We start from the raw sequence: 15,972 nt of genomic DNA, 5'->3' as shown, positions 1-15,972 counted from the left end.
TTATTAGCCCACAATAATTCTTATATGAGTTATAAAGGAAGGAGAAAAGATACAGAAGACTTAGAAATGAAAATTAAAGCCTCAAACTTTGTGAAAAGTAGAAGAAAAATGTTAACAACAAATTTTATGATAGTTCAGACCTCACACTTTGGATGAGAAAATTAGGTAATAGAACTGAGCTATAAATATGTTGATTTCAAATTAAATTAACTTAATATTGTTATTTACCTCACATTGCTAAACTTTAAGATGCAGTTTTGAAAAAAAAGGGAGATGGTTAAAACTAAAAAAATCAATATTCTATTGCCAGCTTTGATGAAATCTATATTTATAGAGTTTAGTAAGAATCTACACCTTACCTAACACTGTAAGTTGCTTATGTAATTACAGCAAAGAGGAGAGTCCCTTAGTGACCTGAATTTCATATGCTGAGTTCACTTTCCTAATGGCATCTGTCTGCTCAGGCACATTTCCCCACACATTTTCCCAACTCCCCATGTTCTTCGCAAACCTTTACCAAGTTTCCCAATATCATTTTCTCATCTCTCATTTTATAGATGACCTAAGCCCCCACTGCACATAGTAAACAGAACCCCACAGGCAAAACCTCAGCTTGTTTCCTCTTCTCCCCTTTGTTAACTAGTCTCATAACAAGATTCTGTCTCCCTAAACCCCGCTTCTGTGTTACCAGCGTTTCTGCATGTGTGACCTCTGGCTGTTCCTGCTTATACTGCTTACCTTCTTTCTCTCCTCAGTCTGAAATGATCTGACCCAGTCTAAGACCCTGTGGCCCAGATCAGCCATGAACTTGCTGCTTTTTTCAATGTGTTATTCTTTTTTCCAGGCTTCATCCTCTACCTCTGCAGCATGTGTCCCTGTTGTCACAAAAAGTGGCTTTTCATGTGCCCAGAGCAGGCGTTCAAAAATATTGAACTAATAGTTCTGATATCTTTTTTGCTCTCTCAGTGCATCTATCTATATATCAATCATGTGTGTGTGTGTGTGTGTGTGTGTGTGTGTGTGTGTGTGTGTGTGTGTTTGTGACAACAGTAGGAATTTTTTTATTAGTTTCAGGTGTATAAAAAAAACTTAGTGATTAGACATTTACACACCTCATAAAGTGATAACCCCAACCAGTCTACTACCCATCTGACACCGTATATAGCTATGATAATACCATTGACTATATTCCCTATACCGTACTTTACATTTCATGACTATATTATTTTTTAAATTATAGTTGATACATAGTATTATCAGCCTATATTTTTAATGGACATTACTGCCTGCATCTCAAATGCCTTATAGCCAAAACGAAGTGATGACCCCCTGTGCCCTCCTCGTGCTACCTTCTTGGTTATCTTCTGAGGTTATGCTCATTGTACCCATGTGCCCGGGCGAGATACCTCAAGGTCACCCTTGACTCCTCTTTCTCTTAGTTTCCTTTGGTACCTTAAGTTCTGATGAATGTCTCCTTTTCTGCTATTATTGCCTCTTTGCATTCCTAGTCTCTTGTCTGGCTTATTTCAGTTGTACATTCAGTTTTTAATTTGGATTTCATGAATGGACCTCAGAGGACCTAAGAATTCCCTCAAAATTGTGTGCAAATTTTTTGTACATGTGCATTTTTTCTGGGGAGGTACATTAGACTCTTTCATAGTAAAGAAAGGGAGAGAATGAGAGAATTTGACAATTTAAACAAGTCACATTCACTGATTTCTCCTTTTTCTATACCTGCCCTTTGCTATTCAGTTTGCTAACCCAGGGCACTGATCTCTGAGTAGCGAGGGGCATGTAAGACATAAGGAAAGAAAAAGTAACAGCAATCAGTACAGCTCAGCAGTCAGAGATCAAGGCTCCCTAGCATCAGAGCCGAGCTTTAATGTCCCGGAGAAGCTCAGGAGAAAGCTGGGGCATCAGCGGGGGCATCGGTAGGGAGGTGTCCTCCTGAGCCCTCTGGACCCACTTGTTCATGCTTGCAAAGGACTTGGAGGGATAGTAAAGCTTAATTGGTGAAAATCCAGAGCCAGCCAGGGAGGCAGTGTCCCCAGAAAAAGGTTAAGAGCATTCCTCCAACTAGCCTTCCACCCTCTGCCTCTTTGTTCACTAGTCCTTCCTCCACTGTGCCACCAGAGTTAGTTTTTGAACACACATCTTATTGTGCACCTTCCCTGATGAAAAACCTCAGGGTTTTTACAAAATGTATTAAAAACTCCTGGGCATGGTGTCAAGGCCTTCCATAGTTGGGAACCTGTCAGCCTCATCTCACTTCCAAGGCTGAGCCACAACAGGTTACTACTGGCTGTTTGGAGAGGGAAGCTTCCATGTCCATACATATGTGCCTTTGATCGCCCCGGTCTCTCTGTGAAGGGTGCCATTTCCTCTCCGTTGCCCAACCAAGAACCTCCTATTATCCTTCGAGGCCCAGCGTGAATGTTACCTCTTCCCCTATGTCCATCCCTGACTTTCTGCCGTCACCCTGACATGACAGAATCAGTCTCTCTTGGCTAGGCTCCAAAAACATTTCATACACATCTCTGATAATGTCATATTATATTGTAGATAACCTATTTTTGTTTCTGTCTTTCCTACTAAACCAGGAATGCCCCGCAGGTAGGGGTGGCCTTTTTCATGTTTGTATCCCTGACACCTAGTTTCGTGCCTAGTCCAAACAGGAGCTTAACACACTTTTGTTGAATGGAATTACTTATGAAGAGTTTTTATGACTCATTTAAAATTAGAGACCAATGCTTATTTAATAAGCCAGAATAGGCTATAATAATAATAGTAATAACAAAGTCCCATTTCCACTGCTTATTCAAGTAACTGCTTCCTTTGTGGAAGTGGATTTTGAAAATCTTCACATGTCAGTGTATATTTTTGATGTGCTTTCTTGGGATCCTAAAAGAATTATAGTTCTAATGCAGAGTAGAGCCTCCGTGACATTTCTGTTGATGTTATATTGAATAGATTCTGTCATTTCAACATACATATTATATGTAAGTTCCAAGGATATACACTTTATTTTTTTCTCTCAAACTTCTTGGTAATATTTCGTGAATTTTTAATTTATTTTATAAGGTCGGAGTCAGTTTAATTCAAAACACATTAAATTGAACATTTTACGCATACTCCAAACAGTTACAGAGTTAAGATTCTAGTATTTATATATTATGTAGTTTGTTTTGCTAAATTTGCAAAGTCCCAGGCATTGCAAGTGTGTTTTTTTAGGTATTTATTGGGTTGTCAGAAAAGTCATGACATATTTTTTCTATGTTTTTTGTTGCAAAAATGCATCATGACTTTTCTGACAACCCAGTAAATTAGTTCAGTTGGGAACGTAAACACTGTTTCATAAATAAGAGCTTTAAATAAAATTTTTAAAACGGTTTTCTTTCCATCATTTTCTTTGAGTTTTTTAGGAAAGGAACCCACAATGTACTTATTCAGACATTTATTAAGTACACATTATGTCCTAAGCATTATGTTACATGTTTGCGATTCGACATTGATGAGACAGTACCTGCCCTTGAATAGGTAGTTCACTGTCTAATGGAGTAGAAAGTATATCCACAAACAATTGCAATTTAAACCTTGAAGAGGAAGGAAACTCATCCTCTGAGAACCAGTGTTGAGGTTGAGAATGGATGTGTCTGCAGATAAATTTGTAGATACAGAATCAAGGAGTTGGAGGGATTCCATACCTGATAGTCTTTAAAAAAATATGCACAGTAGGAATCTAGGTCATTTTTAAGAATTAATGGCATGGGGTAGCAATTGAGAATAGTGAAGATTTGGATAATTGCTAAGGGGAATGGAAGATGAACTAACTGAAGCAAGTAAAGGGTGGTATGTAGTACTGAGAAAGCAGAGAGAATAGAACTGAAATTAGGTAGCATGAAATTGTGAGCATATCAGCACAGTGGTACAATTTTCTCTGGCTGTGCTTGGTGGCCAATGTGTGGGTGCAATAAAGCCATATTGTGTTCATTGCTCATGGGATGGGTATACCAGAAGTATAAGAAGGCCAATGAGTTGAGAGTCCTTGAAAAAAAGTATGGCTTAATATGGAAGGAAATATGGTTAGAAGGAAGTTGATGAACTTAGAGGAAGTTAAACTGGAGGAGGATGATAAGGCCTGGTACTCTGTAGGTATTCAGCAAATCTTCATTTTCCTCTTCCTGACTCTCCTCTCCTTGGACCTGTTTCACCACCACCATCACCTACCTCTGCAGGTGGTTTATATATATCAATAGTTTCAAATCATGATGGTAGCAGTTGGCTTGGAGGGAAAGATTAGGAGGCAGGTTCCAGAGTCCTCATCACATGTGTCTAGTGACTTGGATGCTGGTAGTGCTTGGTGGCATTAACCTGTAAGAGAAGCTCAAGGCTTTTCTCCTTATGCCCCTACCACTCATGCTCGAAGGGCAAAGACATTCTATTAGGCCATAGTCTTAGGACAGGAATTGACTCTGTAATGAGAAAGGTTAAGACTAAGCCTTCCAGGGTTGCCACTAAATTTCCCTTGTCTCTACAAGCCTTTCTCCGTAAGCACAGATCTCATTACTTTTCAGGGCTTTAAAAAGGAGTCTTTTTTTGACACAATTATAGAAACAGTGACTATACTGGCAACCCAAAGGGTCTTCTTCCTCAGAATCTAAAATTTCTGGTAGTGTTGGTTGTATTTTGTAATTTCTTTTATGTGAGTATTAAATGTATTGGCAGAATTTTTTTCTTAAAGATATAATTTTTAAGGCTTTCATTCCAAATGAGGACAAACTGTTTTCCATAAAAACACATGATTTTTATTCCATTTCCAGAAATTTTCTTTTTCACCTGTAGTTTTGAGTGTAACACTGAAATCTAATAATTCATTGTTTCACAGAGTGCTTTTTTGGTCTAGGATAAAGAAAAAAAGTCATTAAAAGTCATGCATCTTAACTGTGAAACTGCAAGAAAGGCGAGAACTCCGAGACTGAATAAACAGAAACCATAGGTCATCTTAATCTTAAGAAATGGAGTGAATGCTCATGTAGAGCTGGCTGAAAAAATCCTGGGAAGTCTAGATCATTAGTCTTGCTGTTTTGCTAGTGTTAACGATGTCTTTAAAGCAGGTAGCAATGCTTATCTGGAAAAGAATTGAATCCTATTCTTTTGAAACTTCATCTTCATCTGGGTTGTTCTGGGAAAGCTTGTGCCTCACTTGGCATTAGTCACCTGGAGTAGGACATTCAACTTTATCCACAGTCTGTAATATTCATCTGGAGCCTGTGGATTGCTTTGTACTATCGAACTCAGACACGTTTGCCGTTTCTTCAAGTGCTTGTATTGACAGGTAGACCTGTAATTTCTATGACTAAGAGAGAGGTTCCATGGCCTACTGTATCACAGATTTGTGTTGCATTAAATTCACACACACAAAAAAGATATTTTTCCCCCCGACTTTAAAGAATAATGACAAATAAGTAGTAGTTCTTAATTAGATGTTTAATTGAAAGAGACATTTTCAGAGTTAAAAGTATTTGTTCTAAATGATAGTTCAAAGATACTTTTCCGCAGCTTTCCCCTTTAGATATTGGTACTGGTATAGGAATTATTTCTGGATTTTTCTATTAAAAAGAAGTTTAGTTGTTCATGGTTGTTCTGTTCATGGCACCTGGATATGAATATGTGTTAATGGCATCACTATATTTTTCATAATATGCATATGAAGAAGAAAGAAAACTTTCTTTTAGCTGTTTGTCTTGGGTTTTAGTTAGCTGATGTAAGACTGTTCTCTTTTTTAGGTTGCAAACACGTTAAAGGCATCCTGTTGTATGGGCCCCCAGGTTGTGGTAAGACTCTCTTGGCTCGACAGATCGGCAAGATGTTGAATGCAAGAGAGCCCAAAGTGGTCAATGGGCCGGAAATCCTTAACAAATATGTGGGAGAATCAGAGGCTAACATTCGCAAACTCTTTGCTGATGCTGAAGAGGAGCAAAGGAGGGTAATGTTAATATAATTCAGTAAAAATTTGTTCTCACTTATATGATGAATGAAGCCCAGAGTTAATGGTAAAAAACGTGTATGATGAATGAAACCCAGAGCTATGGTGGCAAACTTGTTACTGTGATCTATATTTTGAAAAACTTACAGGTAAAATTTATTTAGTACCAAGTTACGTCATTGAACCAGAGATTATGGGGGATTTACATGATATAAGTAGATATCGTGACCCACATGTTCATAATACAAAAGTAGATGATTGTATAAGCCAAAGGTTTTACCAAAACAGATCATGAATATATTTTCAGGTGACGCTTTTAGTCCGCATTACTTCCAGAGACTTGAACTCATCCTTTGGAAAAGGAGGAAATTAAATCCATAGGAAATCATGTAGAGTTATGTATTTGTAAGGTCCGTGTGCAGATAGCCAGCTTACTTATCACTGAGTCAGCTCAGTTGTAGAGTAACAGTATGAATTGTTAGGTCTCAAAGGCAAGCTTGATTTGGGTCTTAGAAAAAAAATAATTAAAAATACAACCAGAGTTTACTAATTGTAATAATTAATTATATGTGTCAATTTGACTAGACCTCAGGGTGCCCTGACATTTGGTTAAACATTATTCTGGGTGCGTTTGTGAGGGTATTTCTGGATGAGATTACCAGGTAAATCAGTAGACTGAGTAAAGCAGTTGCCCTCCCTGATGTGGGTAGGCTCCATTCAATCATTGATGTCCTGAATAGAACAGAAAGATCTGAAGATTTTGAGACTTGACAGTCCCCATAATTGTGTTAGCCATTGCCTTATCATTAATCTCTCTATAGCTAGCTAGTTAGATAAATAGAGATCTAGATCTAGATTTGTGTGTGTGTGTGTGTATTTATTTATTTATATGTTTTTTCAGGTGACTAATATATCTATATTAGTATATCTGTATATTTTCAGGTGACTAATACAATGGATCTATAGATGTCTATAGATCCATAGGCTCTGTTTCACTGGAAAACCCAGACTAATGCACTAATATTAACATATTTGTTTCATTGACAAAAAATTTAAAAATAATGCCATGGAATTTCTGTTTTTGGCAATACAGTAAACTATGCAACTTCCTTCTACACATGCCTTCATGTGCTGCTAAAATACAACTAAAATTTTAAATGAATAACTGAATTCTCGGGAAAGAAAAGGAAAGCTCCAGAAATGAAAAGAAAACTCTGAAAATCAGAGTGGTAAAGATCTGAGTTGCAGCTTTTGGCTTCGGTAATGAATGAGCTTGGGTTTTAGCACCCACTGAGGGAAGAAAATGAGTCCTTGAACCCACTTAAGATGTGGACTATGAACTGGAGCCTTCAAAGGAGTTGTGTCTTCAGTGAAAAGAATGAACTAGAAAATATCTGCCTACCAGCACAGAAAAATAACAAAAACTTTTAACAAACAAAAACATTTAACCATCTGCCTGGGTTCTGGAGTGAGAGCTGAGGAATCTCCCATAGCAACTCTAAACCATGGATCCTTGACTGAAGCTTAGGATTAAAACACACACACACACACACACACACACACACACACACACACACACACACACACACACACACACACCATCTATAGTCTGGGGTCCCCAAGCTGAGAAAATAATTTAAAAATGAATCCTGGGCTAATGATACCGTAGGGGTTGTTAGATATAAGCAAGCCCCAAGGCATGCTCCAACAACTCAGGCCACAAGAGATTCTCATAAGGGAAGCTAAAATTAGCTTCAATAAATGGAAAACAACATCATCAAAATTTAAAACTCAGCAACCAGGTTAAATATAAGCCAACAGTTTCAGCTAAAAAGAGAAGTGGTAAACAGGAATAGAGCTAAAGAAATCAGCCAGAGTATAGCACAGAGAGATAGATGGAAAATATGAAAGAGAAGTTTAGATAACAGAGTTAAAGTGAGAAGTCCAAATAGAATAGTATAGAAGTAATAGAAGTATATATTCAAAGATAGAATGGCTGAGAATTTTCTAGAATTGATAAAACACAAATACTCAGATTCATGTAGCACCATGAGCACAAATACTATAAATAAAAATTAACTTATTTCGCATTGTAGTGAAACTGGAGAGTGCCAAAGAAAAAGAGAAACATCGTAATATCAACAAAAAAGAAATGATGATATACCAAGGGAGAGGTCCATTATGTTGACAGCAAGCTTTTCAATGACAGCAAGAGACACCAGAAAACAGTGGAATAATATAGTCACAGAGCTAAGTGAAAATAACTGTCAACTTAAAATTTTATACCCAGTTTAATTCTCATTCAGGAAGAAAGGTGAAATAAAGATATTTTTTCAAGCAAAGACTAATAGAATTAACCAGTCACCAGAAGCTTGTTGGAAGACTAGGAAGCAGGATGTACTTGAGACTGAAGGAAATTGAACCCAGAGGGAACAGTGGATGAGCAATGAAATTGGTGAAAATGTAGATAAAATTTGGAACTTCTACTCCTGGTAGTGGCAGATTAGATAACTTGAACCATGCCTGCCACTGAAGACTACCAGAAAAGCTCAACAAAATATTTATTTTTTATTTTATTTATTTATTTATATTTTTTTTTCTTGAAGGCATCAAAGAACTTACAAGATCTAGGGGGAGAATGGAGATACAGGAAAAAAGGTCCTGATAGGTGGAGGCCCAGAAAAAAAAAGGTCACTTTCTCTGGAAATGTCAGCCATTGCTGGAGAGGGCTACTAAATAGCTATGCGGCCCTTTTGATAGGTTAATGGAAGTAATGGGGGCAGAGATTAGAGCCTGTGGCCCTCAAAGAGGGTACACTTGGTAAACATGCCTCACTTTGAGTTGGGACCCTGAAGGACTACACCATAGGAGCAAGGGTTAACTAGAAGTAGACACGCTCTCAAAGAGGCTGTAGATCAGCTGTGAATCATGTCATTCTCTAAAATTAGATTGAGGGTTTCTAAATCACTAGTGCCCCCGGGCATCTGGCAATGGTAGATCTTTGCTGGAGGAAGGTAATATCATGCACGGCCACAAATTATTTCTGCGGTTTGCAAATGCGATATCTGGCTTATAATCAAAAACAACCAGATACACAGACAAACAGCATGAAGAAAGAGAAACAAAAGGGGATAGAAATTGGGCCTCTGGATATTGGAATTTTCAGATATAGACTTTGAAAGTAACTATTCTTATCACACTCAAAGAGAAACAAGATTGAGAATTTTGGCAGAATATTGGAAACAAAAAAAAAGTCAAATGGAAATTCTAGGAATGAGAAATTCAGTAACTGAAATTAATTCAAGTGGATAAGTTTAAACAGCAGATTAGACACATCTGAAGAGAGAATTAGTGAACTGAAAGATGTTAGGCAAAAATAACCAGAGACAAAGGATGAAAGGAATAAAAGAAGATAGAAAAGACTGTAAGAATGTCTTTAAAGGTCCAGATAGTCAAGGAGAAAGAGGACGGGGCAAAAGCAGTATTTGAAGAGAAAAATGGTTTAGAATTTCTACAGCTGATGAGTAAATTCAATCTGTAGATTCCAGAAGTGATATGAACCACAGGCAAGAGAAATACCAAAATTTATAGCTATGATTAAGCATCATTAAACTGCTGAAAACAAAACACAGAGAAAAATCTTAAAAGCAGCTAGAAAATAAAGAAAGATTACTTTCCAATAAGCAACAATTAGTTGGCATCTGTCTTCTCAACAGAAATGATGGAAACCAGAAATCAGTTGAATGCCATTTTTAAGGAGCTGAAAGAGAATAAACTGTGAACTTAGAATTTTATATCCTGTAAATGGATAAATTGTCATGAAGTACTACACAGTAATATAAACAAACAGACTATGGCTATATGTAGTTGTGAATCTCACAAATAAATGTTGAGCAAAAGAAACCAGACAAAAAAGAATACTTACTGGATGATTCCATTTATATAAAGCTCAAAGTATAGTGTTTACCAAAGCATACTGAGATGGTAAAACTATAAAGAAAAATGGGAAACAATTACTGTAAAAATTAGACTGTGTTTGCCTATGGGGAATGGTGGGGGAAGGCTATTTCTTGTTATGGTTATGTGGATGTTCGTTTTGTGAGTTCGTTGAGGCATACATTCATATTTTCTGAACTTTTCCTCTATTATACCATACTTCACAAAAAAGTGTTAAAAGGGTATATTTAAGAAGCTATCATTGTATAAAACAGCAGTAATAATGATCAGTATCGTATTTTTTAAAGAATAGAACTAAAATGGAGAATAAAATATATGGGAAGTGGAATAAATTCATGTAAGATCCTTCTATTATTTGGGAAGAAGATAGTAATGTTAATTAATACAAAACTTTAGGTCAAATGTGTATGTGAAAATTGTGTAAAACTCAAGCTTTTCCAAAGCATGAGGAGAATCTGGGGAAGAAATGAATAATAGATTTACATGGATCAAATATGAATAACAAACGTAACATCTAATTTTTTTTAACTTAGTAAGCTTTACTAAATCTACCCTGTCTTTTCCTACTTTTTCTTATTCTTGTTGATGGTAAAAATAGATTTTAAACACTGTATTTATAACAACTCTATTAATACTTCAGGTCTGCTTGTTGGGCACTTAATCATTTCAGCTTTACACAAGGGGTTTTCTCCCCTGCTTCCCTACATCTCATTAAGTTCTTGTTCATGTTGAGGTCTTGGGCCATTTCAGTCACATTATTTCTAGCGGGCATGGGTCCTGGTAGATAATGCAAGTCCAATAGCTGATCTCAACTCTTCCAACAGCCCCAAAACCAATTCAGTTTTGCAGTTCATCCCTAGTACTGTAATGTTTCCTACTTCAAATATATTTTTAACACTCAGTATACCCAGAAAAATAGTTTATTATCTCTTGCTATCTGAGTTGAAAACTCCTTTAATATTATTTTTGTTATTTTATAAATAATTTACAATATGGCCTCAGTGATAGAAAAGACAGTCTGGGGAATATAATCAATAATGTTGTAAATATTTTTTAGGGGGCCAGATGGACTCGTGTCTTGTTAGGGAGACCACTTCATAGTCGGTGTAGCGGCCTGGCCACCGCACTGTATTTCTGAAGCTGATATGGAATAATATTGTATGTGAACTATAATTATATATACATATAGTCCTGGGACGTGGAGTAGAGTGTGGGAATGGCATCAATGGAATTGTAACAGAAAAGTATGATATCAGGGGTGGGAGGGCTGTGGATGGGGGAGGGGAGTTGTTTCTGTGTGAAGGGTGAAAAGGATAAAACTATTGTATTGTTCTGTACACCTGAAACTAACAATAAATAAATAAATAAATAAATAAATTACAAACATACAATTAAAGAGAAGTGAGAGACTATTAAAATATATAATAAGAGCTTAAATATAGCAAGCCAAATTTTTATTCCGTATTTTCCTGGTTTTGAAGACACATTTACGTATATACCCAAAATGGGCAGGAGCCTCTGAATGGAACTAACTGTTCATCGGTTGTCATGCGTGAACTTGTGTAGATGGTTTTGAGTTTCAGATGCATCTCTAATAGGTTCTAGCTTATCATCACTTCTGGTGCTCCCTATACTTGCACCAAGACAGGATACTTAAAGAGTTTTTAAAAATCTTTGGCTCATAATTTTGTTGAAAACAGGACAGTCCTCAGATGCTCCATAATTGCAAAACATTTTTGTTTTTAGATTCATGTACACCTTATAGAATGGTCAATCCAGTTTTTGATGCCTATATCATCTCTGGCTGTCTCTCTGTAGTACCTACCTTCAGCATTTATCTACTTAGAAACCATATCAAGGAAATGCTGATGCACAGATTAAATAAAAGATGAAAGAATACTGTCATGTGTCCTTTTAGAAAAACGAGATGGCCTAATTTCTGGTCAGAAAATATTGCACAATGAAGACTTCTTGTTGAATAAGTAACTGGATGAAAATGTTGAATTTTCTTTTTGTCCTTAGAAATATAGTATTCACTCATTCTTGAGCTGGAGAAAATTTGTGTAGGATATCATCTAAAGGCACAGAGTCTGAGATTTTACTTATGAAGATCAACTTCACCAACTTCACTAGAGTCTTGTGCTACTTCTCACACTTTGCATTCATATTCAGATTCACGTAATTGTGAAATATCTTCTCTGTCAATTTTCTTTTTTTGCCATTATGGCCAGGGAATTTTAAAAACCTGAATTCTCAATTGTGTTCAGTTAAAACTGAAATCAGGCAACAGAGATGGTGGATGGTGTCTCCAGACTTAAACCTTCTTGAAAGATGATGCAGTACTTTGGACAACACAATAATTAAATTAAAGGATGATGTCATAGTGATATTTATTTCACTATTGCGTCTTCTAAGCAGTTCCATTGTTCCCCCATTTTATTATTTTAATCTTTTTTAGTATAGTTGGGAATTGATGAGTAATGATGACATAATTTCTAGAATATCGAAATAGCATAATGTAGCTTAGATTTATAAAAAGATGCAGTGGACCTATATGGTCATTGCCAGATAGAACAAGTTTTATTTTATTTTTAAAATAATATTTTCCTTTTTGGTCTGTGGAAGACGTCTAGAAGAAAAATGTCATGAGATATGTCAGTCTTTATAAATAAACTTTTAGACAGTTTAAATATGACACTATTAATAATATGATAAAGCTGAGTTGGTAAAGGATTTCTAGGTGGATATTAACCATAGCCTGTTCAGTGGTACCTTTCTCAATTCTTACATCCAGAAATGGCTTGGTATACTCAGTTAATGACCCTGTGGAGGGTATATGTGTGTTACATAATAAAGAAAAGCATCACCTCTGATTCTGGACAGTCCAGGCTGACAGAGATGAACACTTGCATATAGGTCAGGCTAGTTAAATATAGAATGGTGGTTTTCGAAGTCTGTTGCCAGGGGCTCAACAGCAGCAGCTCTGTTTCTATGGGAGAGGACTTTGCAGATGCTAAGAACAAGAGCTAGAAGCCAGCGAATTGAAGAGGATTGCATTGTGGAAATTTAAACTCTTTGGTAAAGGGTCTATTGATGATTCAGCTCTATTAATCTGTGAACATTAATCTTGACATCTTCCTTACCTGATTCCTAATTTATTGCAGTAAGAACTTGGCTTTATTTAAGTAACACACCTGTAAAAATCGATGTTATTGTACTGACGAGGATGGGGGAAGGGACCTGATGACAGGTCACAAGATTAGTAAGGTTCTGAAAAGGTCAGAATTGTACTGAATTATGTTTAGGACAGATTGCTCCTGTGATCATTTAATCAAACACAGTGTTCTTATTGTCTCTGGCTTCCCTTCCACATAGATGATTTTTGAGGTTGGCCTGAGAAGGAAGTCATGATTCCAGTGGCAACATAAGGCACATTGACAGCAAAATTCATACATTATAGCAGCTTTTTGTTTCATGCTGTATTGGCAGACAACCTTGAATAAAAATGTCTTGTAAAAATAATGTAGAATCCCACAGTTTTTCAGTCACAAACAGGAGTGTCCTTGTTTTGCACCGAAGACGGCAAGAATTAATACCCCATAATATAGAAGTGTTTGGCAAAGCTAAGATTGTAGTTCCAATTCCTCATTCTCTCAGTCTTTTCTGCAGATGGAAAGATGAATAGTTTTTGGTGTTGAGTTTTTTTTAAACAGCAAGCTATCATTTATCATCCAGACATCTGTTCGATAAATATGATATTGAGAAATTAATTTTTTCAGATTCGAATTTAGTTTTTAAAACATTTGTGGAAGGAGAACAATTTATAAGTAATGTTCGGGGAAAAAAATGAAACATAACCTAGTTAAATTTTGGAAACCTTGATGAACACATGGCTTATCATCTTGCATAGTGTTGCATTAAAGAATGAACAATACTCCAAATATGAATAGTACAATGTATTAAGATATTTTATCTGTTTCTATTTACTATGAAATAGAATTGACTTTCTTCTTCTGGTACAGATTTTTTAAATTAAAATGTATTGGGGTGACGAAGGTTAGTAAAATTACATAGGTTTCAAATGTACAATTCTGAAATAAATCATCTATATATCACATTGTGTGTTCACCACCCACAGTCAGTTTTCCTTCCATCACCATGTATTTGACCCTCTTTGCCCTCTTCTACTATCCCCCCAGTACAGTTTTAATTAATTTTAGCTCATGTATAGTTTCATGTAACCACTACTAAAATCAAGATGTAGAATATTTACATCACCTCCCCTCCCCCAAATTCACTCATGCTGTCCCTTTATGGTCACTTTGCTAATAACTCCTGGTAACTACTGACCTGTTCCCCATCCCTATAGTTTTGTATTTTCGAGAATGTCATATAAATGAGATCATAGTGTAACCTTTTGAGACTTGCTTCTTTCACTAAGCATAGTTCCTTTGAGATCCGTCCAAGTTGTTGCATGTATCAGACGTCTCTCTTTGTTGTTGAGTAGTCTATTGTATAGATGTACTATAGTTTATTTATCCATCCACTCACGAAAGGGCATTTGGGTTGCTTCCAGTCTGGGGCACTTGAGCAGAGCTGTTATAAACCAAGGAGTGGAATTGCTGAATCAACCAGTGTTTTATCTGGTTCTGATTTTTTAAAATTCTTTATATACTTAGGTTTGTTTTAGAGCCAGTCTGTTTTCCTTCAGGTCATTTTTGGGACTCTTTTTCTTCCTACTTCTGATGTAACATTTCATCTTTGTCATGTTTTCTTCATTCACATTTTTTAGGCTGCCTTTATTGTAGGCATCTAACAATTTGTTTCCAGGAAGTACTAATATATATTGTCAAGGCTGTAAGTATAAAAATGCTCATTGTAACAGTGTACATAATACTAAAAACTTAGAAATTATTAAGTACCTGCACTAAGGAATTAATGTGGAATAGGGGAGTTATTTCTATCTAGTTGAATTTTGGGCAGTTGTGATTTCTTTACATTTTTTGGTATTTTTCCAAATTTTTATAATATCGTGTTTGACGGTTAGAAACAAAAGTAGCCATTTTAAATTGTTTTCAAAGAACAGTTATTGTTCAAGAGAGTACAGGTTGCAGTGAGTTCCCATTTTTTAATTAAAATAAATTTAAAATATAGAAATAAGTCTGCAGAATGTTAGTATTTATCTTTAGGTGACATAAGAGTTTATTTTTAACATTTCTATTTTACAACTTTTGCTTGGTTAGCTTCTAATAGTTTTATAATACATTTTTTTAATCTATTATTTTTTAAAAAAAGATTATATCCTTGCCAGAGGTTTAATGAATACCAACCATATCTAATCCTGAACCTCAGGCCCATCATTTATGTTATCTATATGTTGTTCTATTTAGATTATGTTCATTCTCATCTGTTTTGTTTTGTTAATCCCTAATGTTTTGTGGTTTTTTAATAGAAATTTTCTAGAGTGCAGTTACCCCTTTGGTTCCTAATAAAAGACTTAATTACTTAAATATGAATTGTTAGAAGGTCCATGTTAACTTAACCTAATGAATTATTAGCATTTAAAAGTATGTTCATCTATGAAAGTTTCAAAATACATAAACTAATTTATTTTAATGATGACTCTACATCCGATAAACGAAAACAGATCACTGTGCAGAAGAAGCAGCACCCCTTTGACTGGGTTCTTTTCATAAACTGTGTCTCTGTTCTCACTTTACTGTTAGGAAAAAGTGTTTGCATGTGGTATAACTGAATGTGAATCATGTGTGTTTAGCTCATTGCCCCATTTCCCCAATTCCCATGGGTGGAGTTAGCATTTAGCTATATAATATAGCACGCAAATGAACATTAAACCTAATCTTTCTGGGACAATCCTCTCACCAGAGAGCAGGGGAAATGGGCGGGAGTTCCCATTCATTGACTTCAGAAATGCACCTGATACGTATAAGAATTCTTTCAAATAGTGAGATTAGAAATGTGTAAATGAACAGTTAGTTATTTGATGGACTGTTCATGTTCACCAGTAT

The 15,972-nt window shown here is 35.9% G+C and overlaps 1 protein-coding gene across 2 annotated transcripts in view; it reads left to right on the top strand.

Annotated features, from left to right (window-relative positions):
* NSF (N-ethylmaleimide sensitive factor, vesicle fusing ATPase) overlaps nucleotides 1-15,972 on the top strand; it is a 129,687-nt gene that overhangs the window by 58,573 nt on the left and 55,142 nt on the right. For both annotated transcript variants that reach the window (XM_019637775.1, XM_019637774.1), the window contains one exon: nucleotides 5,787-5,986. In XM_019637775.1, the coding sequence (XP_019493320.1) occupies nucleotides 5,787-5,986 (200 nt within the window). The remainder of the gene's footprint in view (nucleotides 1-5,786; nucleotides 5,987-15,972) is intronic.

The sequence above is a fragment of the Hipposideros armiger genome, unplaced genomic scaffold (assembly GCF_001890085.2).
Source record: "Hipposideros armiger isolate ML-2016 unplaced genomic scaffold, ASM189008v1 scaffold_34, whole genome shotgun sequence".
Classification (NCBI taxonomy): domain Eukaryota; kingdom Metazoa; phylum Chordata; class Mammalia; order Chiroptera; family Hipposideridae; genus Hipposideros; species Hipposideros armiger.
The sequence above is the reverse complement of the archived record's forward strand: the minus strand, read 5'-3'. Positions and strand labels throughout refer to the sequence as shown.